Here is a 19,566-nt window from a genome sequence, read left to right on the forward strand (position 1 = left end):
GAATGTTGAGGTGCTGTGGAATGTTGAATATCATCACGTTGTGCCTTTGTCAAACATCCGTTGGAGGTGGGGGGTTGGAAATGTGCTGGGGTCAGTTAGGTTCTGGTAGACAAGGAGAAAATACATGTTGGCACAGATGAGGTGTCGGCCTGGGTTTGTGTTAGCAGTGGGCTAAAGGGTCCAGATGGGATCTGGGAAAGGACTATATTGTAGTTTGTCAGGTATTTCCACCACATGCAGTTCCAGTAGGCTGGTTACGAACATTCACAAAGAAATGCAGTATTCTCCATGTTCTACCAAAAACACGTACGTAACATGTTTGACGATTACGAACCAACATGTGTTGTGCAATTCGTTATAACCTCAAAGGGCAAGCAACCACTATTAGTCAATGTATTTGTTAAATAAATTATTTTGGCAGTATATGAATATTTAGTTCCATTGACAACTAAAATATTTGTTTTTAGTACCTACTTAATTTTTTGTTTCAAGTGTTTGAACTTTTTTCTGATTTGTTTCATAACTATTTCAGTTAACGAAGCATTACACAATTTTTGGTCGTAAATTTTACTAAACTGTGCATTGTCATAGCAAGCTTGAAACCTTAGATTACCTTATAAAACTACAACAGTAACAGTTCCTAACCTCAATTATTGATTTACTATTAACTTCAGATTTTATAAGTTTGGCTTTACAACATACTCAGGAATGGTAAAAGAAAATTGTGCCACTATAACTACAAATTTTTCATACTTATAGTTAAACTAGCTGCCCGACCCGGCTTCGCACGGCTATACTAATGGAAAAAAATTAAGCCACATCACCCATTTACAGTAATGGTAAATAATAAAAAAATCAGTGAAAATTTATTACAATGCTGTATAATGTACCGGAGAGAAAATGAATAGCACCGATGGTTTCCCGACTCGTGCACGCAACGTACAACTGATGTACCCGTACTTCGCTACGGCAGTCTACAGGCAGATCACTCTTGCGCCGCTCATTATACATGCCCCTCTTTGTGGGTACACCACTGCCGCGCGATGCCCGTTGCCATGGAGACGCAGAAGGCATGAACAATGCAAAATCCTGTTCTCATGCAGACAAAGTACCCACTGTTGCCTGGTTTTAACCACCCATGGGATCTAATTTTCGGAAAATGTCATCCTGCGTAACATAAGGAACATTACTGTGAAGTTTCAATTCTGTAAAATATAAATACTTGAAAAAAAAGGGTAATTTTTGATATTTAGATACCAGCTAAATTTCAACGGTGATGAGGACTGCACTAACAATGAAATAGTCGTTGTCATAGAGACGAATGAAGCATCAACAAAGCAACAGCCGTTGCCATGGTGATTTCCTACCAAAAAATGGAAATTTTGATATATTACCCCCCCCCCCCCTCCCCCCTCCGAAACTCCCCTTGGGATCGGATTTCCGCAGAATCCGTTCTTAGTGAGCGTCTACATCACAAAATGAATAATTATGCTAAATTTCAAGTCAATTGGGTTTATAGTTTTAGAGATCTCGTGATGAGTGAGTCAGTGAGTGGTATTTCGCTTTTATAAATCGCAATAAATTAAAATTGCGACTATAATTTGAGATTTAAACTATCCTATCTCTCAAGTTGGATCGAACTGCACATGGTGTGCGAATTTTATTATAATCGGTTAAGTGGTTTAGGAGTCCATTGAGGACAAACATTGTGACACGAGATTTATATATATTAAGATTAGGTACTTTGCTAAACTTATATTCACTTTATAGCACAAACAGATATACATGTGGGATATAACCTAAACCCCGTGCCATAAATATCATTCAAAATGTGTGTTCATACTCAAAGGTTACTCTCAGAAAGTCATCTGTAGTATGAGTTTAACAAAAAAATTAGGGTTCGTACTCACTTAGCTTCTTTCTGCGGTAATCTCCACAACCTTTGTTGTTTACAGGCCGGCTCGTTGGATTCCATTGGGTTTAAGTAAGCCTTGGTCAGATGGACTAGTGCGAGAGTGAGTTTTTCCTGTCTAACTAAAGGTAGCATTCAGGGCAGGAGGGTGGTTCCATCGCTTTCAAAGCAGGAGCAGTGGTGGGAAGCCTAAGATGTACATCAAGTTCTGTCCCAGCCCGAACACGACCGAATATTTACCTTCGGCCAACCTCGGGTTTATTTATATATATTTATAGTTCTCTGTTTATTTTAATGTAGCTATACTAACCTAACTAACCGTCCATAGTGTTTTAAAGTGTTTTGATGTAGCTAACCTAACCGACCACTTTTTACATTTGAATTCATTTTTTCTGCGCAAAAATAAAACAAATCCCGAGGATGACCGAAGGTGAATATTCGGGCATTTTCGGGCAGGGACAGAACTTAATGGACATCTTAGGCTTCTCGAGCAGTGGTCGTCAGGGATGTCACAGAGGAGTACAAACACATCCATCTCCAAGGACACTCATCAGGTACACTGCCAACCCCCATAGAGCAGTTGGTTGAAATGCCAATCTACTGCAGCGCAAGGGGTTTTGAGTTGGAATCCTGGGATGGGCCGGGCGTCTAACAAAAGCGATACTTTTCCCTTCATTTTCTACATAATATTAAACAGTTAATGCACAATATTCAAATGGTCTTTGTACCTGCTGAATGTTGAATATATTGGCTGCCATCTGTTGGGTGGACAGTAATTTTGTGGTAGCAGCTCACAAGGTTTTTAGATGCTCTAACGTAGACCTGACGAGAGGCATCTTGTTCGGGAAAACATCATGCGAGTCATTCCTCTTCCACAGCTAATCCAAAAATGATTTTGCAAATTTTTTCAGTCTCTACTGAATAACGTTTAATATAATTTGTTTTACTCAAGTTTTGGAAAGTTTAGCGTGTGATGTTTTGGCCCATAAAATGGAGTCATGAGTATTTTCTTTAAATATAATACTGTTATGGTTGTCACAAATGATAATTTTTTTTAAAATTTCAGAATTGTAATAAAGTCAAAAAATGTGAATTGATGGTCTAAATGGTTGTAATTTATAAATGAGATAACAAAAATAATGACTGACAATGCTTAAATATATTATATATTTAAATATATTTTTTTTGAATCCAAACAGTTAGGTATGTAGAGATTATTTTTGCATGAAGTATTTTATATAATAGTCCCAAATTACATTTTACTCAAAACAGTCCTACTGCAGAAATTTGCCTGGATATTGAAAATGTATGTTTATTTTCTTATTTTTCTTAGATATAGCTATAAATTTTCATCTTTTTTGTATTCTTCTCTGTAGCAATGGGATGTTGATATAGCTCATTGGTGTCTGTATTTATAATTTAATAAGAATAGTGCATGCTATTATTTCTTGTCCATGCCACATTGCATGGTATGTGGCTGTATTTGCTGTCTAAGTTGACTGAGAATTTGATTTATGTTGATGCAGTTGAATGTTGTCTTCCTGACAGTTGCACTAGAATTCAGACAGCACAAACTCACAGGTTAAGTACTTAGGTATTAATCGAGTTAACTTTCCGATGTTCTGGTCAGTTGTTCTGGGTGGGTCAGTTACCATGGCTGGTACCGATATACCCATTCAGGTTTTCTGCATACAAGGAAAACTCAGGGAATGTAAAAGTTGTCTTCAAAACTTGGAAAAACAGGGAAATTGACCAAATGCTAGTTACCAAACTGGACTATTAGTTTTGAATACTTGTGTGTTCCTTAAGATCTTAAAACCAGTCTGTATTTTAATCACATATTCATTAGTAGTTGAAAACCCATTTTTTTAACAAGAGGTCAATCAATTAATCAATTGTTTATTAATTTAATTTTTGAAGCACAAAAAAATTTTCAATTATATAGTAGTTTTGTATTAGAGACTGGTAAGTGTTGGTTCCATAGCATTGATGGAAATGATGACAGTGAAAACTGTGTATTGTGCTGGAAGAGATTTTATTGTCAGTTTGACATGTAAAGTGTCATTGAAATGTGTTTTAATAAGTATTTGTAGTTTAATATATGTATGTTATGTTACAAGATTAATTAATGAGACAGGGGAAACTGATAAAAACTCAGGGAAATGGTCTAGAGTAATAGTGTGGGAACCTTGCCAGTAGTTGGGACCATGATGACCATACATATAAAAAATGTGGCTCGGCGCAAAGTCCCTTGGAATTCCTGGAGTTGCATGATGGGTAGAGACCGGAAAAATTCGCGAATTCATTTCGCGATAGGCTAAAATACAGATATTTATACCTCAGTGCCGCCTCTGCCATTGGCTTACAACTCACCTGGATGACTCTGGGCCAATGAGAAACACCTGACCAAAGCTTTATCGAATCACAGGCTGCTGCGATGGGACGTCTCACAAGACAGCAGCCAATGAGTGGGTGAAATTTGACCGAGTGTACGTAGAACTATGGAGTTCATCCTAGAGGTCGTTGAACCCGTAAATTTTTCCGGTCCCTAGTGATGGGTAAACAATATATTTTATTCTGCTTACAAGACTGAAATGGCATCAGTTACTCTTACAATATGAAAAGTATTAAAAAATCTTTAAAGATTTTTAATGTGCTGGTTGCATATACTGAAATATAAATAATAAAAATGACTGTTTAACATCATTTCTAATTTTAAGTTAAAAAAAATATATTAGCAATTCTTTCAGTACTTGCTAGTGATGTGCAAACATCTAACCTCGGTGCAAATAAACTTATAATACCAAACTCTAAGATAAAATTTAACTAGAAAACTTAAAAATAATGCAGTGTGTCATAAATATACTGATAAATAAAATATTCACTTTTCAAGTAACAAAATTTCTGGATGCGAATCACACGCGTACTTTCTGCACCGCCGGTAGAATTCGCTGCCTGAATCGTAAACGTTGCTTGGCACTATCACGTGCAGATAGCAGCACGAAACAACAGGAGATTTTTAACTATTAGAAACGGCTCCAATAAAAGCAAAAAAAGACGTGAAAAAATTCTAAACCCCGGCTTTGGACCTGATTTTCGACAAGGAATTTTAGTAAAATCTTGTTAAAATTCACTAAACAGTTAAAAAGGTAAAGTTTTTGCACACATTAGAAGTTATACTTCTATGACATTAGGTACTATATTAACCGGAAACATTTCAAAACACATATTATAACACTAAGTATGTGTTTGTATATTTGTTTTTGCTTAAAAGACCAAATTCTGTAAATACTTCCTACAAACAAACCTTTATGTGACTGACCTGAATCAACATTATTATTGTATTATAATGTTAGTAAAAATAGTAATAAAAAGTTTTTTAGTGACAAGATTTTAACCACATCCCTTGAGGTCAACAAGTAATCACTCTGCTACTGTGATACTAAGCCATTTGTGAATTTATAAGCAGAGTATGTATTATCATCGTTGTAATGCCAGTTTTCTTAAGTATTTTAAAACTTGTAATTACTTTTTACTATGATTATTTTAGTTTACCAAATATATTCCAGGGTAGTTTCACTATCATAAAGTTACATTTGGCACACCAATACATTTTGTATGTTAATAAAAGTGACTATACGCTGGTTAAGTTACTACACATGGGTCTGTCATCTTGGTTATACACATCCGTTTATTTACTTCAGTTCCATTTTCAAGAAATTACTCCTACTATATGCTGTATACCAAGACTACTAAGTGCCGTATATCGAGAGCTAAGATGTTCACACGTCAAAAATTAAAATGTATTAGTGCCCATAAAATTTAGTCACAAGTATTTTAATTAGTTCCAAAAAACTGTCAAATGGTGTCACAAATTATTGAATTTTTTTATAATTTCAGAATTGAAATACATAAATTAAAAAAATGAATGTATGGTCTAAATGGTCGTAATATCTAAATCAGATAACAAAAATAATGACTACTAGTGCCTTTAATATATTTTATATTTAGGTATATAGTTTTACATTTTACAAAAGTTATGCAGAGAGTATTCATGAACAAATTACGTATTTTAAATAATAGTCATTGTTATTTATAAATTTCATTTTACTCAAAATATAGGCCTACAGTGCTACAGAAATTTGTCTGAATATAGGAAAAGCATGTTTATCTTGTTATTTTTCTTTAATAAAGCTATAAATTTTATTCTTTTTGTATCTTTTTAAAGTATATGTGGCAACGGCATGTCAAAATAGTTTTTTAGGGTCTGAATTTATAATTTAATCAAAATAGTGCATGCTATTTCTGTCATGTTAGTTTTTATATTTTAAAAAAAAACAACTCTCTTTTTTTTTTGTAGCTGTCTGTAGCAGATGTAGGTAATGCCATGTTGCTGGATCATGGTTAAAATTGCAAAATGGCGAAATCACTTTTATTTATTCATTGTATTTGTGCAGAATTCTACAATAAAAGATACATAAAAATAATGAAAATCTCATCCATACAGAATGATTCATGCAACCCAAGTATGTATGGGAATTCACATTAAATATGGGATGTTTGACATCTCAATAAAGAAATTTATTATTGGATTGTAATGTTGGGCACGGATTTATTGTACAGGAAGGGTGGATCATAATACACAAGGATACTGTATTTGGAAACAAGTACTCGAAACAAGTCTTGTTGCTCTTCAAATAATAGTCGGTAAAAACTTATCCTAGCAGCCATCGACCTTAGTGACAGTGGTCTCTTGATTCATAAACTGGATGGTGTTATGCACAAATGAGTTAACCAACAAAAGGAAAAAAAGTTATTGAAATAATTGTGTAGGTAAAATGACCCTTTTAATTTAGATAAATTTTTTTAATCGACATTTCTTGCTACTATGCCATCTTGCGAACAAACATTCAACGCACTGCCACAATACCGGTTATTGTGTGTTCAACTTTAACCTCAATTTACTTAGTTGAAAATGTTTGTGGGTTGAACCATTTTTACATAACACCGTCCAACTATGCAGTCTGCTCTAACTACTTTGCCCTGACACCCAGCACACTTCAACGCGTCCCACTGCTGTTGCCGGATTGGCTCCCCAGTGAGTCCTGGGCACGCAGGGCCGCCAAAAGAAACTAAGGCCGCCTCCCAATCACCTAATGTACAACTTTACAAACCCCTAAGACTGTAAACATAACCATAGCCATAACTTTAAATGTGAACTGCGTGTATCACGTAACCACGTAAGTTGTAAGGTTTCCAATGAATTGTCTTATCATGGGACTTGTTATTTTCGGGACGTTACCACAACGCCGAACGTACAATAACGCCGAATACCATAACGCAGAATGCCAAATTGACCGCAACGCCGACAGCTAGAAAACTGCTGTGTACCACAACGCCGAAATACAGAAACGCCGAAAAATGTACCACAACCTAACCTAACCTAGGCTAGCCTAACCTAGCCTAACCTAACCTAACCTAACATTACCTTACCTATCATAACCTTTGTGGCGTTAATGTATTTCGGCGTTGTGGTAATTCGGCGTTGTGGTACACAGCAGTTTTCTAGCTGTCGGCGTTGTAGTCAATTTGGCATTCGGCGTTATGGTTTTCTGCATTATTGTACGTTCGGCGTTATGGTGCGTCCCTGTTATTTTCGTCCAATCAAAAAAAAAATCAGGAAACTCACCCGGGCCTCTGTGGAGCCTAGGCCTCGGGGATATTGCATCCTCCCCCCCTCCCCCTCAATCCTCCCTCTCGACGGCCTTGCAGGGCACGCCTATCCTTCCGAACTGAGTAGTTTGCTTTAGTCTGCCTTAGCTATATTACCACAAATAATCCTGAATAATTATATGAAATATACCATAACTTTACATAGATCTGTTAGTGGCACTCACCATGTTTGTTTGCTTCATATTTATGTTGTTTGAATTACAAGGAGCTGAGGAGAAACAGAGTAACAGCAGACATAAACTTTGATATCTTCTGTAATGTCTTACGTTGTGCCTTAAGTCATAAGAGGAAGACTCTCTTTTTTGTCTGCTTACCAACCCTTATTTAATTTAGTTTTGCCCTCAGATTGTAATAATAGAGTACATATGCATATTTGCTGAAAGACCCATTCGGGGTGGCTATGATTATCAAAATTGCATGTAAATGTTTTCGTTGCTAACTGATGTATATTGTAACTCATTGAACGTAGAATAATTGCAATCATGACTGCTTTACTGTTCTCATTTGTGCAATGTCTATGTTCATAAACCAAGGTCTGGCAATGGAATGCAGGTTTCAAGGGAGCCATTGTTTTGTAAGCATTGAGGTTTACGGTGATTGTGGTATGAATTACAAGTGCCAAAAAATAATTTGTAGCATTGTAACACTATCAACTGATCACTTGTTTTAAATAACACAATCCAACATCTTAGACAAATACATCTTTGGAATAAATGTAGCAGGGCCTAAGTGGCCAAAAGCAATCAGTTCAGAACAGGCTAGAATTTTAAAATGTTTAAGAAAGAGATTAGGAAAGGTTACAGATGGAGCATATGCCGTCAGATGTAAAACAGTTTTTCCCCCCATTTTTTCTGATTTTCACATACATGTCAGACAGTTGTTTATTATTTTATCAGCTGGCTAGCCTGCTTTTATTAATGACTGTAATCAAGCTGTTTGGAAGATAGTTAGATCAAAATATTACTGGTTAGTATGTTTATATATATTAAAATTCCAAAACAAATCTTCATAATACAAATGTAATGATATGAATTGACATATTTCTCCAATTTAACCTCTAATACAAGTACAGCTGATACATTTGCAAACAAACGTCCGCCATATTGGTACGTGTAGAACACTGAAATCCCCCTCCCCTTTTGGCTTCACCCCCATCCAAAAGTTGGACCTTATGGTCCATCTGTGTGTTTCCCTAATCTCTGGTTTAAGATGATGTCTAATTATTTAATTTTGCTAATGATCTGTTTGATTAGCAGGTGTGTACACTGGTGGGGAGATAGTGGTGGAATGATATATATCTACCTGAAATCATAAAAAAAATCCATCATTCCCTCCATCAATATGAAATAATTTGAAAGTGAACGTCGGGCAAAGTAGTTCTATCTCCCACCTCCCCCAAAATGAAATTCGGCAAATACTCCTGTTGATTATGTCTGTCGTTTATCTATAAGTAACATTTATAAACTTTTACTTAAAAATATTCCTCAGTACTAAGAAGATACACTTTAAAGCAAATCTATTTAATATGTTGTTTTGGACATACACCAGTGCTGATTACACTGTATGTCATAAAAAACCTCAAAAACAGACAAAAAAGATAAATATGCACATACTCAGAAAACAAGTAAAAATAAGGCATTAAAGACATACCTAGCACAGAAAATTCTATGGAAGAAATTAGTCAAAAATTATTACAGCACAGACGGACATAGTGGGTTAACAACAATGAGACAGTAGCAACAAGAACAGTAAAAAAAGTCAAACGATGACCTCAGTTAACACAGCAACAGACAGAAGAACCCAACAATGATACTAACGGATCAAATGGACAGCACAACGACAACACAAAGATGCACAGGCAAACCCAGCGATATGACAAGACAGATATTCTGGACGGACACCACGACAGCACAAACCAGTAGGCTTTCTACGACAACAGTTGTGACGTTTCGGGAACTTGGATATGGTCCCGTTCTCAGGCACAGACATATAGAAAACTTTATTTTAATCTAAGTGTGTAAGGGGAGGGTCCAGGTTAGGGGAGGACCTAAGTGTGTCTCAGGCCGAAGCCTATACACTCTACCATACTGGTTTTTAACCATGCAGAACATGGGCGCATGCATCATGTGCTTATTGGGGTTTATTGGCCAGTCATGGCTGTGATTGGCACCATAGCTGATGCCCTGCCCCATAACTCATGGAACTTATCGCTGCGTGTTTACATATTTTCAGATCAAAGAGGAATTCTACAAGCAAACAGAAGGAATGACAATTGGCTCTTAACGCTCTCCTTTCATGGCCAAAATTTTCATGGAGATTTTCGAGCAGGAAGCATTGAACACAACTAACACCTCACCTAAAATCTGGATTGGCTATGTTGACGATACTTTTTTTTTGTCTGGGAAATGGACCTAAAAAGTTAGAGCAGTCGTCTACATTCCTTAATTGACTCTGACTTTCTTTACAGTTCAAAAATGAAACAGAAACAGATGGGAGCCGTTTATTCCTAGATTTTCGAGTCTCCAAAGATAACTGGAAAATCACCAATGAAGTGTACAAGCTCTAATCAATTGAGCAGAAGTATTTTTCTCTGACAAGAAATCAGTTACTGATGAATAAAATCACCTAAAAGATGAACTCATAGCAAATGGTTACCAACCTGAATTCATAAAACAACTCACAAGTCCATCATTCAACAAATATCTGCGTAAAAACAAAGTGGTATTTGGGTTATTCCTTATGTCCATGACTTTTCTGGAAAAATAAGTAAACTGGGAAACAAACATGAACAATAAAGAACATTATCACCAGAGTAAAACCACCCACAGATAAGTTTAAATGTCAGAACTGTGTTTATCAGATCCCCTGTGAATGTGGTTGCACAAAAATTGAGTGCTTTCAATACGAATTAAAGAACAAAAACAATATAAAAAGGGTGAACCTAAAAAATCTATATTTACCAGCATGCCTGGGACCTCAGTCATAAAATACTCTGGGACAATGCTATTCCACTCTTACAGGAAGAACAAACAATAAAAAGGAAAATAAAAGAATCAACATTAATTGTCAGCAATAACAATTTTATTAGTCAACAAAGTATTGAGTTAATAAAAAATATATGGATTCCTTCAATTAAAACTGAAACTAAGTTCAATAGTAAACCAACTACCCTCGCAGAGAGATTGGCCATGCCTGGAGAGGGGTTTAAAGATGTGTATACCACATGATATCTCAGTTCCCGAATCGTTCAACTGTTGTCTTAGAAATCCTACTGTGTTTGTGCTGTCGTTGTTATGGTGTCCATAATATCTGTTTTATCATATCGCTGGGTTTGTTTGTACATCTGTGTGTTGTCATTGTGCTGTCCATTTTATCTGTTTTGTATCATTATTTTTGGTTCTTCTGTTTGTCGCTGTGCTGTCCGAGGTAATTTTTTTTATGTTTATTTACTGTCCTTATTGCTACTGTCTCGCCGTTGTTAGCCTATTGTGTCCATCTGTGCTGTAATAATAATTTGTTTAATTCTTTTCATGGGATTTTTTGTGCTGGCTATGTTGTTCCTACTGCCTGATTTTGGCTTGTTTTCTGTGTGTGCTTATTTATGTTTTTTGTCTGTTTACGTTTTTTATGGCGTACAGTGTAATCAGTAGTGGCGTATGTACAAAACAACATCTTAAATCCATATTTTTTATTGCAAGAACCATTAAAAAAAACTAAATAAATCTAGTCTAACTGAACAACTATATATTAGTGCACATGTAACTCTCAGAAATATAGTTCTTGTGTCTGAGTTATAAGTAACTTTACATGGCTTGGTTTTTAATGCTGCAATCCTGAAAGAGATGATTTTGATGGTTTAAAATGTAATTGTTTGCAACATTGGTGTTGGAGTTATCTTTTGAGTTACACTTTTATTATTTGTGATGTGACAATAATTTGTTAGTGGTGTATCTGAGGTTCCATAAGCGGTGTTGACTGGATGTTATTTTCTTGCAGCGGTGACCTTCAGGTGACTGCCAGCGACAACTGCACTTTCACGACCAGCCAGAAGGCTCGAGGCAAGGGCGACTTCACTAAGATCCCTACTGGCGTGAATGGCGTCGAGGACAGAATGTCAGTTGTGTGGGAAAAAGGTGTTCAAGAAGGAAAGCTAGACCCAATGCAGTTTGTGGCTGTGACCAGTACAAATGCAGCAAAGATATTCAACATTTACCCGAAAAAGGTGAGTACCATCAATATAGATTATCAATTAGAATAGGCAATTACTAGAGACCGGAAAAATTTGTGGATTCATTTCGTGATAGGCTGAAATTCAAACATGTGTACAATTCTGCTGGCTCTGCTATTGGCTCGCAGTTTAACTGGAGCTCTCTGGACCAGTGAGAGACTATCGACCAATGAAGCGTCGAATCACAAGCTACCCAGTGGAGACGCCTCACAATTTAGTACCCAATGAACACGCGTGTTTACTTGAGAAATGCAGAGGATAATGGAGGCTATCCTATAGGTCATTGAATCCGCGAATTTTTCCGGTCCCTAGCAATTACCAAGTAGACTGCATAAGTGTTAGATAATTTGCATTCCTGATTTTACCAACAAGTCCACTGTGTCTAGTCTTTCCTAAATAAACATGGAAGATAAGAGATACGAAACATTGCTGATGCAACATTGTTCATTAGTATGAATTACAAACAACAATATGTGTCATTGTCCTTCAGACAACTCTTAATACTGTGTCCATAAAATAATCTTAGAATGAAGTTAGCATTTGAGCAAGACAAACAAATAGAATTCTCAAATGTTTGAATCATGTATATGTCAGTGGCAATGCAAGTTTCACCAAGGAATTTTGATTGCGTAATGTTATTAGGAATTACAACTTTGCTCTTATGGCGAAAACCATACACTTCTACAGGAATACTTGTTTATTATGTTTTTGAACTGTTTGATTTAATATTCAGGTAATATATTTTATTTTCTGCTCATTCTTGTGTTTGAAATGTTTTCTTACGTTTTGTCTGTGATATTTAAGTTTGTTTCGCTTTTCAATAACTTTTTTGTAATTAAAATTTATAGAAGTAAATTTTTTGTTATCAGTTTTGTTGCATATAGGTAAAGTATCTGCCAGTAATTTTTAATAGCTTTCTGTTAGCGGATACAGTAAAATTTTAAAACCTACAAATATAGGCAAGTTATATGAGAAATAGACACTGAGAATTTTTAAAATTGTTTTTTTCTTATCCACAGACATGATTTGATTTGCTTTTTTCATTGCATAATTATGATGTAGGCCATACCTACAAAGTTTGACTTTTTGACAAATGGTTGTGAGCCAATACTTTTATCTATTAAGTTTGATGAAAATATGGAGCTTTTATTTAATTGTGCTGTTACAGCCATTACTGTACAATATCAAAACTTTATTTTTAAGGGCTGCATTGCCGTTGGATCCGACGGTGACATTGTGGTCTGGGATCCAAGCAAGACTCGTGTTATCTCTGCCAAAACGCACAATCAAGCTGTTGACTTCAACATTTTTGAGGTAAGGGAATGTGGCTATTTTCTTGACTCAAGGCAGGTTCACATGCTTCATGTTCTTTGCCATTTTGCAATGAAAATGTAGTCATTTATAAGGCAGAACATATTAAATACTCTCTGTCCTGAAACATGTGAAGTATACTAATGATAGTTTCGGTATACTAATGATAGCGATTTCAGAAAAACAAAAAAATATAAAAATAAGGAGAGTTTGCTGGTGTTCTTAGTATGCAACATTAAAATAAATAAATGTTTAAACTAACTAAAAGCATTAAACATACTTGAATTCTGTTTGCAGTATACGAGGTGCATAACTCCCTAATTCAGTGCTATGTTGTGTGCACATTTTCAGTTAACATATGATCTTTCACAGTTGAGCATATCTTTAATATATAATTGATTTGGTACAACCTAGGATTAGAATGAACCAGGATTTCCTTGACTTCCTCCAAGGATAGCTAACATAGGAGCCTTATATCAATACAAAGTGGTCGTTAAATTTTGTGGTGTGAAATATAACTCTTATGCATGTCAAGATTTAATATTTTGTAAGTATGCTTTATAATGCTATCAGGTACTGTTACATATACAATTTGTGATGTATAAATACAACACAAATGATCTAGGTGAAGTGTGGCTTAAAAATTCAGCACTAATAAAGCCTTTTTTGAAAATTATAATTTTCTAATCCATTTGTTATTTGCAAAGGTATGCATAAACAAAGAAATACAAAAGTAACAGAATACTTATGCTGTAAATTTTGCAAGTTAAATAATCCCAGAAGAGCTTTTTATTTAATAATAGCAAGTAGTTTTCACACGTCATAATGTCACTATTTTCCGTACTGACAACTGTTCTCTTAGGGCTAAACCTAACACAGCCTGTCACGAAGCTACACATTATGATGCAGTGGAGCAACAGTGTTTGAGTGGTCTGATCACTTGCCTCTCAAAAGGCCATTCAGGTTTCATTCCCGGCGGGGACAAACATGGATTTTTTTAGCAAGTAGGTAATGTGGTGGACAATACCGTTAGCCGGTGGATTTTCTTTGGTTGGTTCTGTTTCCTTTATCCATTTATTCCTTTAATGCTCCATTCTCATCTTGTCATACCTCAACATCTGTAATGACCCCGATGTCCCAAGATGTTAAACCCGATTTTATGAATTAATTAAATTGTTGGCTCACACTCAATAAGCATGGAGCATGGCCAGCTGAAACCACAGTTGACCAGGCAGTGGTATCTCAGCGTGGTGCTCCGATTCATCTCAACTGCCCTCTCACAACTCACGGAGATCGTCAATCCTCGGATCATGCCTGTAATCCAGGTAGAGCGTTACCCTCACTACTGTCTCTCCTTCACGGGGAAGAAACTATAATTGCCGAGACTGAGACCTGGTTTTTTTAAGTAGTTTTGGGCCCACCCGCTAGATGGCAGCTTTTGTAATATATATTACTAACATAGCTATATTGATTGTGAGAAGTTATGCAAACACTATTATCAGGCAAACAAACCAGTGACAATTTATCCACTTTATTTTGTAGCCATGTATTTTGTGGTGTGTCATATCAGAAATTTTGCATCTTCCTGTAATTTATATAGAACATGATGTTTTATTATAAAACAGCATCAAGTGTTTCTTGCACTGTTTAAATTTCTGCCTCAAATCAATTAAGATAATATTGTATACCTAACACTGGTTTTGGACCCCTGTCCTACTTTCATTTTGCTAGTAGTTTTGGCTCACATGACGGAGAGCATCACGTTTTTGTGGGAACCCCATGGTTTCAGATTATACTGTAAGAGTCGCAGTCTATATCTCCCTCCTTGTTTTATGATCTCCAGTATAGCACTAAAACTGTGTCCTTTCACACTGTGTCGACCCATCAGTTGGGGGAGAGTCCCTCCTGGCCTGCTTCAGTACAAGAAGTAAGCACTATTCCCACGAGTGTCAAATTTGTTCATTCTAGAGTGACCATTCATTTCAAGATCAGCCCATGGTCAGGGGCGTAGGAATCGGTGGGGACAGGGGGACGTGTCCCCCTGAACGTTTTGGGTGGAGGGGACTGTCCCCCCCAACTTTATAGACCGTGATATTTTTATTTTATAATATTTTTCTGCCCAACTTTGTTTGTAATTTCTTCACTCATCAAATTTTATCTTAATGAAACAATAATAATTTTAACATCGATGTATCCAATGGTTAGATACAAAAACTGCTTAAAAAGCGCTATTTTGCACTTTTAAAATTAAAATTTTCTGGTGGAGGACCCCTGGACCCCCCGTCTTAGTAGGAGGGGAATCGGTTTACATGACATCAAAATCATTATTTGTCCCCCCCAACTTTATGAACACAGCTACGCCAATGCCCATGGTACTTACTCCCAATAGGTCTTGGCATTATTGTGTTTTCTCAGCATGGTTTCAAGAGCCCAGGCCAGACCCACACCTGGTTGGGAAGTGGGGAAAGTAGCCTAGAGTTACCCAGGTTTTCTTATACGAGGTTCTAGTACTGACGCTGTGTAGTTTACAGGCAATAAACCCCAGTTCTATGCAACCACCCGGCACTAGAGGCCTTTCAACACTAGGCCATGCCTTACCATTCCTTAGAACTTCCTTCCATTGAAATCTCAGGAACTCGTTAGTTTAAGCTCAGTAATATGTGCCTTTTCAGGTTCATGACACAATCTCCCACATACAACTTTTCTTGAAAATATTATTTTTATAAAATTGCTTTATGTTGACGTTGAACTTCCTTAGCCATTTTTTAAGGCCTGGGTCCCAGCCCTGCATGTACCGATGAGCGCTAGTAGAGAGATGTGGCTACCACCGGCATCAGTAGTCTTGTTAAAACACTAATTGCTATAAAAGTGTCAGCAAATCTCGGAGACAGGACTACGTTAACTTCTGCAACTGTCAGTGTGTGTTTCGTTGATTTCAGGGAGAGACTGGTAGAATCAGGGGCGTTTTAGGGGGGGGGGGGGGGTTAGGGGTTCAAACCCCCTCCTTAGCACCAAATCTTTAATTAATTTCTTATTCATCACTCAAACAAATTTCATATTAAAATTAATAAAATTTTTACCATTACAACATTTAAATTTAAGTACCGAAAACTGCTAAAATAGCACTATTTTACACCTTAAAATCCAAATTTTCCCGGGGGAGGACCCCCCCCCCCCCCCCAACCGCTTTAATACAGGGGGGCCATGCTTCTTAACACCCCCCATACACAAATGCTGGCTATGCCACTGGGTAGAATGTATATTTTCAATCAAGGGTTCAATGACATCATTTCCTTCCCTGGAAGGAAACTGGCAGCCCCATGTTTGTTTAACTGCTAGTCCAACTGGACTGCGGCTGCAAAGAACATAGTTCTGCAGGGATCCAGCATCTTTTTGTTTTGCTAATCATTAGTTTGCTATAGTTACATTTGATTTTAATCTTTTCTTATTCTAATCCCCGCGAGTGCCTTGCCATCTATCTTTGGAGCAGGGGCTTAACTACTCCCGCAGCTATGCCTCATTATGTCGGGCATGCGCACAGGCTACCATTGTTCGGTACTGGTCGTTCTCTGGCTGTTTTGGGTTTTGATTTATCCGCCTACATCGAAAGTGGAACTAACATTTTGGACTACCCGAGCCTTCTTCTAAAGCTTTGCCATTGAACAACGTTCGTGATATTGTAACAGCACTTCTTAGAGCTACGGTACTTCGATAAAACAACTGTGACATGGGGGTGTGACATGCTAGTATCATTCCACAGGAATGGACACCTTTCCGGAGTGTCTGTTGTGGCTAGCGAACCAGCTCTGACACTGTTTGGGTGTCGGCTTCCCCCGGGGATTCCCACTCAACGTAGTTTACCTGTGTTAACGTCTGTGATTCACCACTTGGGCCGAACTGACCACGACTCTGCCTCATATGGATGGGGTTGCTCGTCATATCTCCATCTTCATTACCCGTTCCCTGATTGGAAACATCCGTCACACTTCCGCCACCGTGAAAGGCATCGTGGCGACAACGTTAAATTGGCGGCCAGCAACTAAACACACTAATTACTTAATGCCTCTTGAGCCAGAACCCTTTACTTGTCAACAAATGTTTAGTTTTAGAACGTTTTAACAATGAAATTGTGTGGTAGTGATTTTATGTAGGCCTCTGTGATGTTAGTCTTGGTATTGGTCAAGGTTCATTTGCCTGTCTTCCATGAATCACGAGTCTACATTATTTTGCTTGGTTCGCAAAGGTCGCTCAGTGCTATATCTGTTTCCACATGTAGGTGGTAGGCATGTTAAGTGCAATTAGAGTGGTTTTTTTTTCAGGGAATGGAATGTCATGGAGTTCCAGAGTATGTCATTATCAGCGGTAGAGTATGTGTGGATGAAGGTAATCTGAAAGCTGTTCAAGGTTTTGGGAACTTCGTATCCATGCCATCACATCCACCCTTTGTCTACGAACCGGAGAAATTTCTGGAGGTGAGTACCTGCGCAAAAATTGACCAAGTAGAATTTACCTTCACTTTTGGCATATAGCCTGTAGTTCATTACTGTGCCTAATGAATAATCACGGTGTTTACATTTTCAAGAGCAAGGAACTGTTGTAACTCTGTGTGCTTCTGCTTTTGTTGGTTACTTGGTAAGTGAAGTGTGAAAAATTTACTTATGCATATAGAAGGCTCCCAAAATTGATGAAAAATAAATAATAAATTAACAAATAATCAAGCAAATTATTCAATAAATTTACATCATTACAGTAAAATACATACGTATATTATTTCTGTTGTCAATTTTAAAAATTCTACTCATTTGTGTATGTGATTATATAAGACGTAGTTTTGCTATTTTATCATTACAATGCTAGTTGGAAAAAATGGCAAATATAACAAATTTTGAGAAAAAATGAAAATGAAAATAAAAAAGGCACAATTGTTAAAAATAATAAATATATAGAAAGATACATATTTAAAGCTAGGTATTTTTCATGTTGATAGGGTAAATATTTTATCTGAAAAGCCTTAACATACAAGTCGAAAACATATTATTTTCTTGTTTTGTCCATTTAATAAAAATTAGGTGAGAGTTCTGTAAATGTGATCTACAAACAAAAATGCAGTACACTGTAAGTTGACTAAATGAGAAGAAGAATGGTCAAAACCAGATTTATAGGAGCGGAGCCAGAGTGTTTTTCAGAAAACCTTACACTGCCATTCTCACCATGGTGATCTGTGTTTGATTCCTGGCAGGGTTTTTCCCAAGTGGGAAACATGGTGGATGTTGCTGCCATGTGCCGGTGGGTTTTCTCGGGTACCTCCCTGGTACATTCCATTTACTCCATTCTCATTTCATCTTTCCTCATCACCTCTACTGGCCTTGACTTGGACGAGACATCAATCTCATTAATTCATTCATTCAGCCGCCATATTTGAGTGGTTGTCATTTTATAAAATTGCGAAGTTTTACTCTTTAGATTGGTACCTACGTCAAGACTGAACTAACTGTGTGTTCATGATTAAAGTTTGCTTGGTATGACTTTTATGTGACTCCAACTGTGATCCAGTAAAAATGTTGTTTGGTAGCAAACAGACAAACAACATGGGGACACAACTCATTCCAAGTGCTGCTATTGTAGTGGCAAAAAGATTGTGGACGACAACAATTAACAGAAAACCTTTACAAATGTTACTATGTATTTTCTATACATATATGTGCTTACTACTTCTTTAGTCCAGCAATACATAGCAGACTAAATAATATAAAATTATGATGTGTATTAAAATTCATAGAATATATTCAATTTTTGGTGTTCATTTATTTCCATGGTACCAAATAGGTGATTGGAATGAGTTTGTTAAGCTTATAATAAATAATATTTTTGCATGCCAAGTTTTTGTTGCCCTACCGTTAATTGGGGCGAATAGGATCAAATGTTTGTAACAATATATTTTGCAACATAATAAAGCAGAAAAGAATTTTATATTGTTTTAATGTTCTAATGATAGTTATTAAACATAGTTCTATGTATAATTATTTTCTGCTATATCATGTTTCAAAATATAATGTTACAAACTTTTGATCCTATTCACCACTCTGATCCTATTTGCCCCGTTTTATGGCACTATAATTTATTAAAGGTAAAGAAGCTTAGTTGTTATAGTTGGATGTCCACCTACCCTTATGAATATTTTAGCTGGTTTTATTAAATGTTTTGTCTCAGTTGTCTTAGTGAGCATATTTAGTATGACAGTTTCAGAAGATGAAATATTTGGCATTCCTGTGTGTTATTTTGAGTGTTAATTTAACCATCATTCCGAAATAAAATAATTTCAGGAAACTTTTAAGTACTTCCATCAAAAAAATCAAATGAACATGATATCTGTAGGATATCC

General features: G+C 36.5%; 1 protein-coding gene across 4 annotated transcripts in view; it reads left to right on the forward strand.

Annotated features, from left to right (window-relative positions):
- Nucleotides 1-19,566, forward strand: part of LOC134529066 (dihydropyrimidinase) — a 187,795-nt gene that overhangs the window by 141,661 nt on the left and 26,568 nt on the right. For all 4 annotated transcript variants that reach the window (XM_063362773.1, XM_063362771.1, XM_063362772.1 and 1 more), the window contains 3 exons: nt 11,642-11,867; nt 13,077-13,187; nt 17,504-17,656. In XM_063362773.1, coding sequence (XP_063218843.1) covers nt 11,642-11,867; nt 13,077-13,187; nt 17,504-17,656 — 490 coding nt within the window. The remainder of the gene's footprint in view (nt 1-11,641; nt 11,868-13,076; nt 13,188-17,503; nt 17,657-19,566) is intronic.

This window comes from Bacillus rossius, chromosome 2 (genome assembly GCF_032445375.1).
Source record: "Bacillus rossius redtenbacheri isolate Brsri chromosome 2, Brsri_v3, whole genome shotgun sequence".
In the NCBI taxonomy this organism is placed as follows: Eukaryota; Metazoa; Arthropoda; class Insecta; order Phasmatodea; family Bacillidae; genus Bacillus; species Bacillus rossius.